Consider the following 20,345-nt stretch of genomic DNA (forward strand, 5'->3'; position numbering starts at 1 on the left):
CAGAGTGAGCAGCTGGCTGTGAATGAAGGAAAACTATCTGATAAAACCCAAAATAACAAAGCCGGGAAAGGAAAATGAAATAAAGTTGGAAAATTTTTGTATCAGAACACAATTGGAAGATTTGAAAGCTGAGTATATACCCTTAAAAACACATGAGACATTAAAGTTGCCAATGTACCAAACAGTTCAAGATCCGAACAAACAAAATTTTGAGGTGTCAGAGCTACAAGAAAAAGACTACAGAACTGAAGAAAATGGTTGGACATTTGGAAGAAAACTTGGAAAAACATTACATTTCCCAGGAGGTATATGAGGAGGTGAAAATCAAGAACCTAGAATGGCAGGAGAAAGTAGAAGTTCTCCCAAAAGAGCATGAGCGGTCTCAAAAACAAACAGCAGGAGCACAATTACAGAATGAGAGTTTGAACGATAGCGCAGAGGAATTATACTCTGCCAAGGAAAAAGTAATCGATGTGGAGAATTAACTTTCATATACGAAAGATACATTTGATAAGCAAAAGCAAGAACTAATGAGAATACTGTAATGTCACTCACAGGAAGTAGAATATTTGAAAGAGGACTTGAAATGCTTAAATGATGAACTAGTAGAAACAAATTCAACAAAAATGGATCTTCAATTAAAACTTGATGAACTTTAGCATTAGAAGTCTCTATTAAGTATTGTGCAAAATGCCGGGAACAGGAGAAAGAATTGCTGATGGAATCAGAACAGTTGCTTGAAAGCAGAATTAACAACCAAAACTGATGAACTTCTTGAACTTCGGTCCAATCTGAACAACATGAAGGATGAGATGCACAGTATGGAAGAGCAAATCCAGACTTTGAAAGCAGAAAAGGTGAATTCCACAGAACAGACTGAAGATCTAACAAATGAATTGAAAAAGTCTAAGAAGCAGTCAGTGGCCATGGAAGAAAGATTCCAAAAAGAACTCAATGCGAAGGTGAAGTTGTTGAACTTATATAAGAGTTCCACAGATAACTCTGAAACAAAAACAACTCAATTTACCAGAGTTGTTGCTGAGCTGAATGAAAGAATTCATAAGTTCAAAAAACAACTTGAAAAGGAAGTGATCAAACATTTAGCTAAAATTGTGAAATGAGTGGAATGAAGATTCCATTATTGAAACATGAACTTCATATGCATCATGGTGAGCTGCATAATGAAAGGAGAGAAAAAAAACAGAGGAGGAGCACAGTGTTCACCCACCCTGGAAAAAACAGGATAAATCAACAACTAGCTATCACCACAACTGCCAAATCAACAAAGAGCAGTTCCATACCAAAGAATGGGAAAAGAGGATGAAAAGATACCCAAGGCCAGAACAACCTGCAAATCAACAGGGTTTACTGCAACGACAGAGCCTACCACTCCCCTGACATAGTGTGAATGAGTTATAGTATGATTATAAGGCTTCCAGGCCTATGAACTCAAGAGACTTGAAGGGGGAAGATGGGGTAGTAATAATGATGTAAATACATGGGATAAACTAGAATAACTTGAAATACATTAGATAAAGATTTGGGGAGAGGTGCAGTATAAAACTTCATTAAGACCTACCGAATGGAATCCAACACCCGACAACAAAACACAGCAAATGATAAAACAACATGCAATTATGTAACAAAAACCTGTTCTGATGAAACGGCATCAACCTGAAACATTAACTTTATTTCTCTTCACAGATGCTGCCTGAAATGCTGAGTATTTCCAGTTTATATTATGCATTTGTAGAGTGTCTTTAAAATAGCATGACATCCCAAGGCACTTAACAAGAGCGTTATCAATAAAGGTATGTTTTATATGTAATGGATAGTCCTACCATTAGTCCAACACCCTACTTACTGCAGCAGGCAGGCATGGCTCAGGTGGTAGCGCTCTCACCTCTGAGCCAGCAGTCATAAAGTTGCAATTCAAGTCCCATTCCAGAAATTGGAGCACACAATACTCCAGCGCAATACTGAGGAGGTGCTGCTTTTCAATGATATATTAAATTGAGGTTACATCTGCTTTCTCAGTTGGACATAAAAGATCATATGGCTCTGTTTTCAAAGAAGAGTGGGAAGTTATCCCTACTGTCCTGGTCAACATTTATCCCTCAATCAACTTCACAAAAACAGATTATCTGGTCATTATCACATTGATGTTTGTGGGAGCTTGCTGTGTGCAAATTGGCTGCTGTGTTTCCTGCATTACAACAGTGAATACACTTCAAAAATATTTCATTGGCTGTAGCTTTGGGACGTCTTGAAGTGATGAAAGGTGCTATATAAATGCAGTTTTTTAGCTATAACTACTTAAGCACATTACATAACATCTTATATCTATTGCTTTATTTGTACAAACAAACAATATTTGTGTTTCTTGCATTACAACAGTGGCTACACTTCCATTGGTTGTGGGTCATCCTGAAGTCGTGAAAGGTGCTATATAAATGCAAGTTTTTGCTATAACATAATTACTTTACACAGTGCTTTATAACTATTGTTTTATGTTTACCAACAATAATTGGATGCTATTTAGCTTTAGAGGAAATGTATCAGAAGTAATGGTACATTTTTTATTACAAATAATTAGAGATCCTTCTTGTGTTTATTAGCATTAAGGGTCTATAATTACAATTTTGAGAAATGTGTCTTTTCTTTTGAAAAGAATGACAAATTATGGCACAACATATTATCTACACCATATTATCACTATCCAAATGAAAACTATGAATTCTGAGAAAGAGAAACTAACAATGGGATGTGCTCTTTTATTCAAAACTCCTCTATTTACACTAGGGACATATAGGAATCTCAAAATTTCGATTGTTAATTAAAAAATGCAACTTTGTTACCGGCTTGAGGTTGATTTCACCCTCTATTAATGTGCTGTGTGATGTTACCAATAGGAATGACCCCATGTGCCTGCAGAAAATAGGGGGGTCCAACCAATAATATCTGATTGCCCTCAGAACTGAGTTGGAGCTGCAAGATTAGGGGAAAGCACATAACTGGTTAAGGGGCACCCAAAAAGAAAAACGGATCCTAATTTAATGCATTTCAGCACTCTTAAAAATAAACACAGCTCCTTCTGTTCAAATGGGATTTTCAATCAGCTTTACCCCTGAGGTTTACTTGATAATGTTTAATGTACATCCTAATTCCACTCAGGCTTTCCCTGCATCTCACATTTATTCTCTTAGTGTAAATGCTCTGCTTACCTCGAAGAATGGTTTGAAATGCAGGCCTTGCAGTGGCACCCAGGACAAATCCTCTGTGTTCCCGAAGCCAAGTGCGTTGCTATGGGAAACGGGGAGAGTTTCAACTCTAACCTCTGACCCGTTCCCTCCCCAATCAGGACGCGGCGAGGATGGGAGCCGAGGGAGAGTCTGGGTTTCTCCTCATATTTCGGCCTTTTATGTCCCGGCAGCAGTGAGGGAATGTGAAGGTGATATCGCCAGGACGTCCAAGACACCCTCGAGCTTGAATGTACGCCGAGTTTGCGCGTTTTCAAATGCGATAATTGAACAAAAATAGAGAGACAGATGATGCTGGCGGAGCAGTCGCAGACATGGTTCCCTACCCATGTCCAAGTGACTGTCATGCAAGCCCGGGATCTCAACCCCAAAGGCAAAAGCGGCACCAATGACACGTACACCATCATCCAACTGGGCAAGGAGAAATATTCGACCTCGGTGGCGGAGAAAACCTTATGCCCGATATGGAAGGAGGAGGTGTCCTTCGAGTTTCCTGGGCTTCTGCTGCAGGGAACCCCGGAGAAATACATCCTCCACCTGATTGTCATGCACCGTTCACTGGTTGGGCTGGATAAATTCCTGGGTCAGGTAGCCATTTGCCTCAATGAACTTTTTGAAAACAAATCGAGGAGGCAAAAAGAGTAAGTGGTTCCCTTTCTATAATTTGTTGTATACATTTGCAACCTAGTTCAAGGTAAGTAGGACTTCAGTTTTTTTTTAACCCTGAATCCTTTTTTTTGATGTTGCATGCGCAATAATTCACTATACGTACATAGTAATTGTCCATGCTGTGTATTTTGATTCAGGTATGAATACTCTAAAACCACCACCCATTTGCCACCTTGTTTGCTGCACCTGAATGTTAACTTTTCTGTAACTATAGTATTTTTTTAAAGAATAAGCTTTGTTCTATTGTGCAGTCCAGATGAAGCTGTAAAAGGACAATGAATGCATACCTAGGTATGTGGCAGTATCCTATCGGTAATTGTGTGCATGTCTACTGACAGACTATAAAGAAATGTTCCAAATTTTATCTTTTTTTTTGGTGAAACATCAATCCAGTATTATCTTAACTTCTGAGTTGCACCACTTCTGCTATATTCATTATAGCTACTGTCTCAGAAAAGTTTGTCTTTCTAGTGGTCCCAAGTAATTAATATATTTTCATTCCATAACACTTGTGAAAAGATATTAACCTGAAGTCTAACAATTTGTCTTTGAATGCATTTACACTACAATTGTGCATAAGTGCAATGAAAAATGATTGAAGTAAATGCAGCCCAAATCTGGAGTCTAGGCATGATGTGAGACCAGAGTGAATGGGGCTCTCACTCTTATTTGTTTCAAAGTCAAGTTGAACTCAGGATTTGAGAGTTCTTGTGTTTTAACTGAAGTCTTTCAAAGGAAATGCAGATGGCATTCTAACTTATTTTAGAAAAGGCTAATATAACTAAAACAGTGGCCTTCAATTCTGAACTGTCTAAGCAACACCTGTAATTATAAATGGTGTGGTTTCCTTGTTGGCAAAAGGGACCAGGGAAATTATTTAACAAGATAGGACATTTTTTCAGTTACTAACCTTATTACCATTTTTAAAAGACAGTTAAATCATTTCTCTGTTTCTGAGGCTTCAGGATGAACATTTGTGAAGTTATTTGTTTAACTTACAGAATTTTTTGTTGCTGTACATATTGGCAAACTCACCAGTTTCAAACTAAGGAGTAAATTCTATGATTCAGCGCTCCTGGTGCACATCAGGAAAATTCAGACTCCATTTCTGTAACTTTTTCCATGCGTATTTTTTAAGGAGTAGAAAATCTAAGGCAGGTGCATAAAAACCAGAAACAGCTAAAAATGGAGGAAAACAGTCAGGGAAGTTTATTTAAGGATGCAAAATGGACCTGGCCAGGGACGATGCTGATCAGGAGGCGCAGGAATGCATTTGAGGGAAGGAGGTTTTGAGGCCTCCCTCAATAGGGGCCAAAGGCATTTCAGATCCAATTTCCCCCACATTCACTTCTCCCTCCCTCCCCTCCTTTCCTGGTGTCCCCAGACCTGGAACCCTTCTCAAAATACTGCGAGAACCTGAGACAAATTCAGGTACTGGCAGATCCTAGAGTCACCCCTAAATGCGAATAAGTTAGTGTCCCTAATAATAATTCCCATAACACCATAGGGACATAGGAAATAGGAGTAGAAGTAGGCCATTCAACCCCTTAAGCCTGCTTCGCCATTCAATTAGATGGTGGCTGATCATCTACTTAAATGGCATTTCCCATACTATCTCTGTTCCTTGATGCCCTTAATATCTGAAAAATCTGTTGATCTCTGTCTTGAACATACTTGATGATTGAGCCTTCACAGCCCTCTGGGGTAGAGGATTCTAAAGATTCACCAGCCTCTGAGTGAAAAAATTCCTCATCATCTCAACCCTAAATGGCCTACCCCTTATTCAGAGACTGTGTCCCCTGGTTCTAGACTCCCCAGCAAGGGGAAATATACTTCCTGCACATGCCCTGTAAGAATTTTGTACATTTGAATGAGATCACCTCTCATTCTTCTAGATTCTACAGAATACAGGCCCAGTCTCCTCAGCCTCTCCTTATAGGGCAACCCCACCATCCCAGGAATTAGTCTGATGAACATTTGCTGAACTCCCTCTTTGACAAGTATATCCTCCACAATACTCCAGGTGTGGTCTCACTGAGGGTATAAAAGATTGATCAAGAAGGGGAAAATGGAGTATGAGAGTAAACTTGCAGGGAACAGTAAAATTAACTGTAAAAGCTTCTATAAATATGTGAAGATAAAAAGATTATCGAAGACAAACGTAGGTCCCTTACAGTCAGAAGTGGGGAAAATTATAACGGGGTACAAAGAAATTGCAGAAGAATTGAACACATATTTTGGTTCTGTCTTAACAAAACAGGACACAAATAATTTCCCAGAAATGTTAGGGAACCAAGGGTCCAGTGAGAGGGAGGAATTGAAGAAAATCAGTATTAGTAAAAAAATAGTGCTAGAGAAATCAATGCGGTTAAAGACTGAAAAATCCCCAGGGCCTGATAATCTATATTCTAGAGTACTAAAGGAAATGGCCCTGGAAATATTGGATGCATTGGTGGTCATCTTCCAAAATTCTTAGACTTTGGAACAGTTCCTACAGTTTAGAGGGTGGCAAATGTAACCCCACTATTTAAAAAAAGGAAGGAGAGAAAAAACAGAACTACAGACCAGTTAGCCTAACATCAGTAGTGGGGAAAATGCTAAAGTCTATTATAAAAGACATGGTAACAGAACACTTCGAAAGCATTAATGGGATTACACAAAGTCAACATGGGTTTATGAAAGGGGAATCATACAACTGGAGTTTTTTGAAGATGTAACTAGTAGAATAGATATGGGAAAACCAGTGTATTTGGATTTCAAGAAGCCTTTTGATAAGGTCCCACATAAGAGGCTAGTGGGCAAAATTAAAGCACATGGAATTGGGGGTAATATACTGGCATGGATTGAGAATTGGTTGCCAGGACGGAAACAGAGAGTGGGAATAAATGGGTCTTTTTCCGAGTGGCAGGCAGTGACTAGTGGTGTACTGCAGAGGTCAGTGCTTGGGCCCCAGCTATTCACAATATATATAAATGACTTGCATGAGGGAACCAATGCAAGCTTGCTGACGACATATAACTGGGCGTGGTTGTGAGGAGGATTGAAGGAGGCTTTAGGGCAACTTAGATAAGTTGTGTATGGGGGCAAACACATGGCAGATGCAGTATAACGTAGATAAATATGAAGTTATATGCTTCGGTGCGAAAAACAAAGGCAGAGCATTATTTAAATGGTGATATGTTCGGGAAATGTGGATGTACAAAGGGATCTGGGTGTCCTTGTACACCAATTAATGAAAGTAAACAGCAAGCAATTAGGAAGGCAAATTGTATGTTGGCCTTCATTGCAAGAGGATTTGAGTTAAGAAGTGAGGATGTCTTACTGCAGTTATACAGGGCCTTGGTGAGAGCACACCTGGAGTATTGCGTGCAATTTTGGTCTCCTTACCTAAGAAAGGATATACTTGTCATAGAGGGAGTGCAGCGAAGGTTCACTAGGCTGATACCGGGGATGGCAGGACTGTCGTATGAGAAAAGATTGGTTCGACTGAGCCTGTATTCACTAGAGTTTAAAAGAATGAGAGGTGATCTGATAGAGTTTTATACTTTTCAAACAGGGCTAGAAAGACTGGATGCAAGATGTTCCCCCTGTTTGGGGAGCCTGGAACCAGGGGCCACGGTCTCAGGATACGGGGCAGGCAATTGAGGACTGAGATGAGGAAAAATTTCTTCACTCAGAGGATGGTCAACCTGTAGAATTCTCTACCACAGAAGGCTATGGAGGCTGGGTCACTGAGTATATTCAAGAAAGAAATTGATAAATTTTTGGACATTAGGGCCATCAAGGAGTATGGAGAGAAAGTGGAAATATGTCGTTGAGATAGAGAATCAGCCATGATCATATTGAATGGAGGAGCAGGCTCGAAGGGCCAAATGGCCTACTCCTGCTCCTAGTTTCTATGTTTCTGTATGCAATTGCAGCAAGACCTCTGTACTAAAATCCTCATGCAATAAAGACCAACATACCATTTGACTCACTGTGATTAACGCCATGGGAGATCTGGTCAACTAAAAATCTTTAATATAGATGAGAATGCATTTAAATCCAATAATTATCTTTGAACATTTTTCCCTTCCTAAATGTAAAATTTTTAATTTAATTTTCATTTCAAATAAATTGTATCTTACTTTAATCTGCACACTCAGATCTAGATATCTTATTTGGAAAAATAATGTCTAACCCAAGTGGAAGAAGGAAAATGAACTGCAAAGGATACCTATTGTCTCTGCCAAGAGTAATCTGATTTTAAAAGGACAATTCATCTCTAATCAACCTATTGTACAAATGGTGCAAGGAAGTTCTTATTATTTCGCTCAATCCAAGCTGCAGATTTTTTATTTCTTTTGTAGGTGTCAACAATTCTAGAATTATGCCTTTTATTATTCATCTTCTCCTGAAGATCCCCTTAAAATGCACCCATGTTTCACGTCATCGGTGCAGGCAGTGGGCCAAATGGCCGCCGCCTCCGCCATAACGATTCTGTGATTCAATATCCTCTTCTTTGGTTTGGCATCACTTTTTCCCCTAACCCGAAATCTCGAGGCATTTCTTTACATTAAAAGTCCAGCGTAAATAAACTCATGTTATTGAACACACAATCCTCCTCTTCCACCACAGTGGTTGCAGTACATACCATCTACAGAATACACTACAGAAACTTTCCAAGGTTACTTCAACTTCAGAGCCTTGGACATAGATGGCTGAAGGTGTATTTGACAATGGCGATGTGAAGGAATGGATGCAGAAGAAATCAAAGTTGGAAGAATGGAGAGTTCTCCTCCAATGGTTGTAGGGCTGGAGGAGTTTAGAATGATAGGAAAGCGCAAGGCCATGAACAAAGTTGACAATAAGGATAAGCATTTCGAATTGAAGACGAGGGGGACCAGTAGCCAATGTTGATGAGTTATGGGTTAGCAGGTAAAGATGCAGGCACAAAACGAGCAGCAGAATGTGCTGAAGCTTGTAGAACATGGAACATGAGGCTCGGTGGGACAGCATTGGAATACTCAAGTTTGGAGTTGGGAAAGGCATGCTTAAGATTTTCAGCAACATATGGGCTGAGGTAGGGCAGACGCAGGCAGTGTAATTGAGGTGGAAATGGACCCGTTGGACATGGAGACAGTAGGTCAGTTTGGGATCAAATAAAATGCTGTCCATTATGAACATTCTACTTCAACCCGAGACCATGGCAAGAGTATGTAATTTATGGCAGGGATTGAATACGATGCCTTGGGTCTTCCCAGTGTTTAATTAGAGGAAAGTGCAGTCCATCCAAGACTGCACGTTAATTATATTTTAATTGCATATAGGTGGTGAGCATTAACTTGAGGTTTCATTTGAGCACATATAAAGAGACACTTATTGAAACTATGGGGTGGTTGAGTTAGGAGGCGCATGCTTATAATGTTTAACTCTGAAAATAAGTGTAAGACTGAGAAAAGGTTATCTCCAGTACCAACTGGCTTTCTGGAAAATAGCCTGGTAGCAGAGAATGGTTGCCTAAAGGTAAAGGCTGGAAACTTTAAAAATGTCTCTCAAAAAAACCACCAGTAGCCATTGTGAAGAAACAGCAGAAAGTAAGGAGGGGTAAATTGTTGGGGTATGATTACCCTCCGATGTTCTGAGTCTGAACCTTATGACCAGTGGAAGAATAAAGTGCATTATGTTGTCACGGATTACCTCCCTACAAAGAGGTAACAGGGCATGGCCTTGGCATTGACACTTCCTACAAGAAGTAAAATCAGAACTAATGTCTTTTGTGAACTGAATGCCTGTCAGTTGGCTACTGATGAAGTTTTGGATCTTCTATTAGAGTTCTTGGATGAAATTTACAAGAAAGATGACCTGCTAAATGTCTGAGGCATAGTCAGACTTTGATAGATTCTGGAAAACCGATGAGTATTCAATGAAGGAATATATCATGAACTTTAACAGATTTGTATAGAAGATTGACAAAATTCAATTTAGAGATACAAGAGCAAAGACTGTGGATGCTGAAAATCTGAAAGGATAGGTCTGGCAGCATCTGATGAGACTGAAACAGAGTTAACATTTGAGGTCAATTACCTTTTCTTTAGAACTTGAAAAGATTGTAAATATAATAGGTTTGAAGGGTTATTTATGCAGTATCGATGGGAGTGGTGATGAGGCAAGAAAAAAAAACAAAGAAACAAAAGATGTGCCTAGAGCAGGTGTACTACCACCCAAAAGCAAAAAAAAAAGAGGAAACATACAAAGAAAAGGAAACGAAAGAAAAGAACAGTCTGAAATTGTTGAATTTAGCGCCAAGTCCAGAAGACTGAAAAGTACAAAATAGAAAGATGAGATGCTGTTCCTCAAGCTTATGTTAAACTTCATTAGAACACTGCAGCAGACTGAGGACAGAGAGGTCAGCACGAAAGCAAGGTGGATAATTAAAATAATAGGTGACTGGCATGCAACACCTGCCCTTTTGCCTGTTCTTTCTCCTGACTGTCAAGACCCCAATCACTCCTTCCATTAAATAGCAATTTACTTGTACTTCTTTCAGTTTAGTATACCATATTCAGAGGAAGTCTTTTGGCACAGTGGTAGTGTCCCTGCCTCTAAGCCAGAATTTCTGGGTTCAAGCCCCACTTCAGGACTTGATAGCCAAGGAAGGCGCATCCATGATGTGGGCAAACGGGTTGAGTATCCACTTGTAAACCCTTCCAACATACACCAATGGCAGGCAGTAAGAGTGGGAGAGATTCCTGGCCAGCCATATGATGGAAAGAAATTGGAGCCTGTACCTATTCATAGCTTCAGACTGCAAAACACATGTAGAAATGTATGTTGTCAAAGCAACTCGGACTCCTTGGTTCAGTTGGCTGGACATTCATTGTGGGTCATATTGGTGTCAATAGCCCAGGGTTCAATTTCCGTTCCAGCTGGGGTGGATTCAGGACCTGCCATAAATTACATACCCTTGGTTGAGATCCTGGCACTATGGGTCAGACCTGCCATATGTCAGAAAACTGAAGGTACTGCTTACCATGCAGTCAGCTTTACATTGAGGAGACCAAATGCAAAATGGGTGACTGCTTTGTGGAACATTTCCCTTTAGTCCACAAGCATGACCCCGAGCTATTGGTCACCTGTTTTAAAGTTGCATTGATAATTTTCTCACCCAATTTCTCAGAGGTTGATGTAGTTGATGAAGCCTATACCAAACTAATAGAAAAGATGAGTCAGAAGTATGAAGGGTGTCGCCACATCCCATTATAAGCTTTCCATTGGCTAGTAACTTTAATGGGATAGTTGCCATGAATCAAAAACAGACAAAGACCAGAACAATTTCATTCTGTATTTTGAAGGCCTGACAACCAGATTTTGTCTTTCTATGATAATACTTAGTAAGGGTAAAGTTGACAGCAGCCAGGTCATGGGCGGTTCATGCAAAGAATTCACTCCAGATGGTTGAAGAATGTAGTGCCTATCAATTGGTCAATGGGTGAAATCTCAAATTGCTTTCCGTTCTATGTGATAGTTTGCCTGTTGTAGAAGGTAATGGAGTGAAAGAGTGGAAAGTACGAAAACCCAGTGCAAGTACTGATAATTGGTCTGAAAGTGATTCTTGTGTCTGAAAATGATCACATACTGGAGTCTGATAATGCAAGAGGGACATCTCACAGTACTTGTTCTGACGACATATAAATATAAGTAGAGGCTGTAGCTTGAATAGATTAGACAATGAAATGAAGGTATCTGAACAAGAAGTCCTCATAATCGTGAAGCTTTGGTGACTGCCAATAAACTTGGGGAATTAGATAGTTGGAGAGAGTTAGGAGTTTATTCTGAGGTGTCACTTAAGGGGTAACTAACCTAGTCACAGATTTTTACTGACAATATTCTTGCAGATAGAACTTATTAGACTAAAGTAAAGCTAGTTGCCAGAGGTTTTGAAGAGCAGCTGGATGGTAGAGGTATCAGAGTGGATTACTCCACAGCTGGCAAAGTAATCATTTTAAAATCTTTTTAGCTCTTTTGACCATATATTCATGGGAATGTAGGTGAAATCAGCTTTAAAGCTGCAAAAGGACGATACTTTTTGGAGAAACAGGTGTTTTGTGTCTGTCTTCACTGTAGAAGACTTAGAAAACTTCCCAAAGAAACTTGAAAATCAAGAAGGTAAAGGGAGAAACTTAAAACAAACACCATCACCAGGGAAAAGCTTTGCCCTAGAGTCTGACAAGTCCCTAGGACCCGAAGGCCTGCAACATAGTGTCTTTTTAAAGAAGTGTTAGTAGAGACATTGGTTATAATCTTCCAAAATTCCTCAGATTCTGGCAAGGTCCCAGCAAATTGGAAAATAACAAATGTAACACCTTTATTCAAGAAAGGAGAGAGATAGAAAGCAGGAAACTATAAGCCAGTTCACCTAACATCTGTCATAGGAAAATTGCTAGAATCCATTATTAAGGAGGTTGTAGCAGGATACTTTGAAAATGATAATGGAATCAGGCAGAGTCAACATGGCTTTGTGAAAGGGAAATCATGTTTGACTAATTTATTCGACTTTGAGAAATAGCAAGCAAGGTGGATAAAGTGAGTACCTATAGATTGTGTGCTTGGATTTCCTGAATGCATTCGATAAGGTGCTATATCAAAGGTTACTGCACAAAGTAAGAGCTCTTGATGTAGGGGGTAACATATTAGCACGTATAAAGGATTGGTTAGCTAACAGGAAGCAGACAGTAGGGATAAATGGGTCATTTTTGGGTTGTTAGTGGAGTGACACAGGGATCAGTGTTGGGACCTCCACGATTTACAACTTAAATCAATGGCTTGGATGAAGGGGCCGAATGTATGGCAGCTAAATTTGCCAATGACACCAAGATAAGTAGGACAGTAAGTTGTCAAGAGGAGGTGAGAGTCTACAAGGGGTTGAAGAAAGGATTAACAAGTTGAGCCTGTACCCATTGGAGTTTAGAAGAATAAGGGGTGGTCTTATTGAAACATAAGATTCTGAGGGGACCTGTTAGGAGAGACAAGAACTAGGGGACATAGTTTAAAAATAAGTGGTCTACCTTTTAAGATGGAGATGGGAATTTTTTTTCTTTGAGGGTCGTTAGCCAGTGGAATTCTCTTCCACAGTAAGCCGTGGTTACTAGGTCATTGAATTTATTCATGAGTTAGGTTTTTGATAGTCAAGGGAGTCTAGGGTTAATGAGGGGCAGACAGGTATGTGAAGTTGAGACCACGACCAGATCAGCCATGATTTTATTCAAAGGCAGAGCAGGCTTGAAGAGCCGAAAGGACTAATCCTGCTACTAAGCCCTGTGTTCCTATGAAAGAGGCAGCAAATGTAGAATGTATGCTTCAGAATGCTTTACAACCAGTGAAGTGTTTTTGAAGTGTAGTCACTGTGGTAATGTGGGAAACTCAGCAGCCAGTGTGCACACAGCAAGCTGCCACAATTTGTTAATGACCAGAATATTTACTTCGGTGGTTTTGCTTGAGAAATAAGCATAAGCACGTCAAGGAGCACTCCCCTGTTTTATGTAAATAGTGTGATGAAATCTTTTACGTCCATTTAAGAGAGCACACATGGCTTTGATTTAACATCTCATTAGAAAGACTGCCCCTCCAACAGTGAAGCACTCCTTTGGTGTCCACCAAAGTTACTTGCTCAAGCCTTTGGAGTGAGGCTTGAACCCACAACCTTCTGGCTGCAAGGCAACGATGCTACTAACTGAGCCACGGCTGGTCCAGTTGAAGGTTGAAAATGAATCAGTAGTTTGCAGCACCAATGGCAGATTTTCTTTTATAGACCAAGGCGGTAACAATTTTGGATGAAGGCTGGGGAGTGGGAGTGGGGGTTGTGGGGGGTGTGGAGAGGAGGGTAGTACATAAAGAGAGGGAATGATTTACAAGTTTTCAGTAAAGTTACTGTGCTGTGAGGCTGCATGCTGCCAGGCTGAATGCTGGAGTCGCTGCTGATGGGAAGGTAGTTGAGTGGCTACATTTGGTAATGTAATTTACAATCAAGAAACGTGCCCAATGTTCATTTGAAAAAACACATGTAGTTAAGATCCATGTAGTCCAATGTGCTATGTGAACTTCCATACATAGAGAAATTGCATAGTTTTAGCCAACTAAGGTGAAAAGGAAAAATATTCTTGCAGATCTGGAGTAAACATAAACCTCCTGTTTGGTGCAGTAACTTACTTTTGCACCACCATAGTTTAGATTTCAATTGTTGATTCAGTGATGTTCCTGTAAGTTGTACTTGCCAGTTGTCACTGTTCTTTGCATAAAGAACACAAATTATATCAGTTGTTTGGCTTTCTGTTATTCTTCTGCCATGAGATTAATTTCAAAACTTTTACAGAAGCTAAATAAGCTGAAACAAATGATTTATTGGTTTGAGAATCACTCAACATGTGTAGAACATTCTGTACAGGTCAATTAACTCTGACAGATAAATAATGTAACAATGGGACCACTTTGGGAACAGGAAAACAGTATAGTGCAATAGGGCTGAATTTTTTCAAACTGGAATGTATTGGATGAAAGAAAACTGCAAGAATTAAGTAGAATCAAAAACTGAGTCTATAAAACTAGAAAACATTTGAGTAGCTTAATCATTAATTTAGGAAAGGAATTGAGATGAGGTGTAAAGAATTGTCTATCAATCCTTATTACATACTTATCAAGTATTCACTGGAGTTTTCATAATTTGTTCTTTCCCTGAATTGATATTTCTTTTTTTATTTCTCTTCACTTCATTCAAAGGTACAGTCAGCAGAACTCCTTTAAAACCAGTTAATATGCATGCAGAAGATGATTTGGATAAATTCAAAAGTTTGATATGTGCATTGACTTGCTGTCTTTTCATTTCTAAAGTTGAGGTTTTTATCTAGCTCAGGCTGATTTATCAAGTTTTCTTTGTCATCTAAGAGTTCTGTTTGAAATAACTTTCCTAAAGGGTAACTGCCTGTCTACTTTCCCAAAGGTGTCCTTAACTTGGCATTAATTTTACTGAGGCTAGAAGATCGATTATATATGGGGGATTTCAGTAACAGGACTAGTAGTAATACTTAAGTCATTGCCAGCCTCACAACCTAGTTTTGCATGTGGGTAAGGTTCATTGCCCCACAGTGTCCTCAGCTCTCACTGATGCCTCCAAGCAGCTGGTAATTCACAACAGCAGACATACCCTGGTACCTTGCCTTGGCTGATGAGCTAAATTAAGTGAGGGCATTATCAAATCATCTGCTGTTGATAAGGGATGTCACCCCTCTAAGTGCATAAAGTCTCAAACAATGGAAGAAGCAGACGATCCCAGTAAGAGGACACTGGCTCTGAAGGCGGACACCAGCAAGATGTGTGACATTTAGGGCACTCTCCTGACAAAGTGGACTTGTGATTAGTCAGCTCGGGAGATCTTGGGACTTCAGTGAATATCATACTATAGTTAGCAATGAAACCTAGTCACAAAAATGCTGTTGCTTACAATAGAAGTGACTGGCACAACATTGCATCCAATCATCAAAGATGAAAGAACCTGAAGAAGAAGGTTGATGTTGAGAGAAAGGAAAAAGAAAAAGTTCACATTGAGTGGGGATGCTCTTTTGAGGTAAGGAGTTAAGAAGCTTCATTAGAGGAAGGTAAAGGGGGAATTATTTTGCAGTCTGCTCCAATTTGGAAATCAGGCAATGGTATAAGCAGAAAACATTCTGTTTTCCATAACTGATATCCTTCAGCTTGATAAACACTAAGATAGTAATATTTTCTGTACCCATATAACTGGTAACTTAGACAAGTGGCTGCTGTTTCACTAATTCAATGTAAGCCAACTCAGCGAATTAGTACACCTTGGTAAATATGCATACTCCAAAAGGTCAATACTTCTGCACCGGAATGCAATCTTCTCCTGTCCCAGGAAATTGTCAGGTAATACAGTAATCTGGTCTAATTTCCAACGTATGAAAATTTGAATTTATAACTTGACTTGGTGTAGATTGAGTCTTGTGTAAATATTTAAGCTACTAATCAAAAATATTGATTCAATTGACATGTCTTTTGTAGTTAGTTTAGCAGGAGAGTTAAGCTAAACTACTTATCTGGTGAAAAATGTTGATTGTATAATTGTAGATAAGATTACATTAATGGGTGCTTGCCAGAAATTGCTTAGGGATTCCCTAGGCACATTAGGTCTCGACTTTCCAAATCTTGTCAAAAGGGTATCTTGCCATTTATTATAATGGTAAATAATTTCATTACATAATTTCATAACATACCAAGACACTTTCTTTTGAGGCAAATCAAGTATTTTTTTTTAGCAGTTCCTTTACTTATATCTCAATTACACTTGATATAACCAAGACAGATTTTATTTTGTTCCTTTTTTTGCTTAATGTGAATTGTTAATGCAAGCTAATTTTAAAGATTATGGGGTTGAACTTTGGGGGCAGAAAGTTGACAGTATTGGAACAATCTGTCAATTTTATACCCTCCCTGATTTCCTTTCCAAATCATTGTAAAGTTAAAATTCTGCAAGACATATAACGGGCACCCAATCCAACAGCCCCAGTTTAGCTCCCCTGCTGAAGTTGAAAGTTACCCACTTTTTATATATTGAAAGAATAAAATTGGATTTGTAAAAATGCAAAGTCTTTATTCAGTAGATGTTGCATGCATACAACTTTCCCCTTTTTGGACACTACTTTTGACATTCTCTTTCTCCCACCCCTTCCACATGAAGTATTAAAATGAAATTATTTCAGCCAGATGGATGTTACATTTTTGATCACCTTCTTGTTATTCACTAGTTTCCATATTGCTACACAGAACCGTTAGGGATTCTGTCAAGTGGTCCAACATATGATTCTGCTTGCTAAGGGTGCAGCTGGTACTTGTAAAGATGAGATGATCTGAAAGATGCAATTGTATTTGGGTAATAGTCAACAGGGAAGACTCTCTTCAATATTTGTGGAGAAATTGTCAGTGCATTCTTCATGCACAGATACATGCACATTTACACTTTGTTACAAGTGGCAAACAAAAGAAATCCTTTTTCTCTCCATTCTCAGAATGTTCCAAGATTTTAAAAGTTGTTGCAGGTGTGACTTTGGTAGCATGGTAAGCAAAGAGTGACTCATTAATGATTTTCTGCAGGACCTCCCTTTATCTTCCTCCTGCAAACAATTGGGTATCGCCCAGTCACTCATCCCTGATTTACCCCTCCTCTTCATTTTCACTTTTGGAAATGGTGACAGCACTGTGAGCTATGGTATTTCAGCTATGTTTCTTAGTTTTATAAAACCATGTAGGTTCATCTCAAACTACCACACCTAAACTTTTGTGCATCTCCCTTAACCTTAAATCTACTCTTACGATGCTAGTTTAATATTGCACATTAGTTTTCTTACTGGGAATTACAATAACAAATGATGGTCACTTGAATGTCTTCTGAGGAAGAATTAACAAAGCCATGTGAATTTGATTTTTAAAAATGGTGCTGTTTTGAGTGGCAACTGGTGATGCCAGCTAAATTTCGGCAAATCCTATATAAATCTGCATCAATTTAAATAAATGCAGTGGCTTAAAAATAGTACAATTGTTTTAATTGTGGCGTATTAGCTTTCAGCAGTTGGGGTTACAAAAAACAGGCTATAAACCGGAAATCTTTTATACAATTCTCTTAAGGAGCCACAAATGTGGATGGTATTTCGGAACATTAAATTATAAAAGGATCTACTGTTACATTTTGGGTTTGAAGCCCAGGGGTTTCCAAAGCCTTGACTCTTCTGTAACTATACCCCTCTTTAAAGTTGTAACTGCTCTCAAACATCTTGAACCACATCAATAATTAAAAACAGGGAATACAGTAGGCTAAGATTATGGGGCCCTGTTCTACTTGGTGAGTTGCCAGATAACCTCATATAATGAAATTAACATATTGAACCTGAAGTAACCCTTGAATATGTGATTATGTTCATTTCATAATGGGTAGAAATCAGTTGCAACAGAAGTTGGAATGCTAAAATGGTCAATAACCCTAATGAGTTTCAATTTAGAAAAATGGCTAGGGCTGCAAAATGAATAGTTATAGTAACTGGCTGAATAGTAATTTTACTATGCATCATATGCCTTTTACAGGTGCGTTGTAGACTTTGTATTTGGAAAGTATGTAATCCACATGAGAGACCACTAATGGAAAGTTCTTGGCTGCTACAGTACACTGATAAAATATTGTATTTTGGCAATGACCCTGTAACATTATAAAAACACATTTTTATCCAACGCATTATTCGACAGATAATATACAATGTCTGTCATTCATTGATGGGCATTAATTGGAATGAAGGTTGGACATTCGTAAAATGCCCAGCCAAACTGAGGAACGGTCTTGAATCTGAAATGTCAACTGACTTGACTTCTGTTTCTTCACAATGCTGCCAAACCTGTTGAGTATTTCTTGCTTTTTCTATTTTTATTTACATGAAAACACTTTGTTTGTCATACCCTGATACCCTTATGACAGGAAAGGATGCAAGCCTATTAAAATTATAATTTATTGTTTGTTTTGGTTTACTGTATTGATCCTGTGGCCAGTTCAAAAATGGACCTCAACCAAATTTACTGTGCTTTGAACAGTCACAATATGGTAAGGTTTGAAAGAGTGATATTTGTACATTTCATGGCTCTGGGTAGCCTTGTTGCTGAGTTTTACATTTCTGTTAGCGACGCACTATAAGCAGATGTTTTGTGTTGAACTTCCACTGGTGTGATCTCACTGAGATTTGTTATACTATAATGTAAAAAATCCTATTGGAAATCTGCCCAATAAGTTTCACTCTTTGTCTCTGTAAGCCTACCCCCTCTCATGGGCTTGGAACTTATCCTTACTCCTTTGCAGGAGCTTTCTACCTTTCACTGGGCATTCTCTCATAATGTTGTCCAGGGCTCTGTGCATTTGTGATTTAGTGCCCAGTGACATCATTGCTAGCCTTTTTTTAAAAAAATCAATTCCCTTAAAAGTTTACATTACAATTGAAGGGGAGAAAACTTTTTTAAAAAATATATATTTTTAAACTCCTGAACTAGCAGCATTTTTTCTAAATGACTCAGTCACTGGTAATTTCATATTAGCAATACCTGCTGGGAATTTCTTGTAGTTTTGATACTATTATAAATATGCTATGATCTTATTTTCTATTTGTTTAGTTTTTATGTCTAACTATTTGGCATTATTGTCAGAGTTTATAAGGTCAATATTGGGATCCTATAAATTCTAGGGTCTCATTCAGACAAAATATTTAATTTGCATTCTCATAAAATCAAATGCAAAAGTGACATATTCCTATTAATAACCGTGACATAGATGTAGAATAATTGATAGAAGGATTAGAGGTGAATTGAAGGGAATTTTTCCCCCCAGTAAGAATGCACTGCCTGGAAGGGTGGCAGAGGCAGAAACTCTGATCGCATTTAAAAAATACTTGGATTTGCACTTGAAGTCCTGTAACCTACAAGACTATGGACCAAGAATAGGTCTTTTCTCAGTCAGCACAGGTATGATAGGTCGAATGGCCTCTCTGTCATAAATTTTCTGTTTTTTGGTCCTTGTGACCTGAAAATTTGGGTACAATTTGTGCATGAATACAAGTGAGCCCTTTTGCTGTTAGTTTGATGCAAATATCTGGTGCCATGTAAACCCTCAGTTTTATGGCATTTCATTTTTAAAACATTTTATCATCTTCACATTAACATTTTCGCTAATAAATTTAGTGGAACCCCCATTGTGCAGTAATTGTCACAATTTATAAAATTACTGTATCTAGTTTATTATTTTTAATGTTGAACTGAACTATCATTCTTTCATTCCTTGCCATTTTAAAACTGTTACTTCAAGGCTTAAATGAAAATCATGGCATTCAAATCTTTTGTGCCAACTAATATTTTGAAAAAGCAGCCCTTTTTTATTCAAACTTTATTTTGCAAAGTTTTTTTTAACATTAGGATCCAATATATGCCACAATATGTTTTCAATAGGTTTTTCTTCATAATGGTAAATACCATTTTACAATCACTCAGACTTTAAAAGATGGTTATCATGCTACCCAGTACTTATTGGATTATTGTTTTGTTTTCTTCCCCATCTCAAATTGGAGTTAAGTAGACAAAGTAAATATTGGCCTGCTCTAGTTGGATAACATTGTAGAACATCTCTATCTACTGTTATTTTCAATAAATCTTTTTTTGCAATGCTGTGTTAAATTGTGAAAAAATAATTAACATTTGTTTTATACTTGTATTGGTTCAAATTATTGTCACAAAATTCTTAAGCCATATGGAAGACAATTATTAAAAGATATTAAAAAGGCCTATATAATTTGAACTGAAACGCTTCAAGTTGGCAGTCCTTCCTGTACGCATGTTCAGAATAAA

The 20,345-nt window shown here is 38.4% G+C and overlaps 2 protein-coding genes across 4 annotated transcripts in view; one reads left to right on the forward strand and one right to left on the reverse strand.

Annotated features, from left to right (window-relative positions):
- Positions 1–3,324, reverse strand: part of LOC144694594 (uncharacterized) — a 229,988-nt gene extending 226,664 nt beyond the window's left edge. Inside the window, exon 1 of the mRNA XM_078565196.1 lies at positions 3,225–3,324. The gene's annotated coding sequence lies outside the window, so the exon portion shown is untranslated. The remainder of the gene's footprint in view (positions 1–3,224) is intronic.
- A 28-nt stretch (positions 3,325–3,352) lies between these two features.
- The window catches only part of rab11fip2 (RAB11 family interacting protein 2 (class I)), a 75,203-nt gene continuing 58,210 nt past the window's right edge, over positions 3,353–20,345 (forward strand). For all 3 annotated transcript variants that reach the window (XM_078566029.1, XM_078566030.1, XM_078566031.1), the window contains exon 1: positions 3,353–3,901. In XM_078566029.1, coding sequence (XP_078422155.1) covers positions 3,549–3,901 — 353 coding nt within the window. In that variant the 5' untranslated portion in view covers positions 3,353–3,548. The remainder of the gene's footprint in view (positions 3,902–20,345) is intronic.

The sequence above is a fragment of the Cetorhinus maximus genome, chromosome 20 (assembly GCF_964194155.1).
Source record: "Cetorhinus maximus chromosome 20, sCetMax3.hap1.1, whole genome shotgun sequence".
In the NCBI taxonomy this organism is placed as follows: domain Eukaryota; kingdom Metazoa; phylum Chordata; class Chondrichthyes; order Lamniformes; family Cetorhinidae; genus Cetorhinus; species Cetorhinus maximus.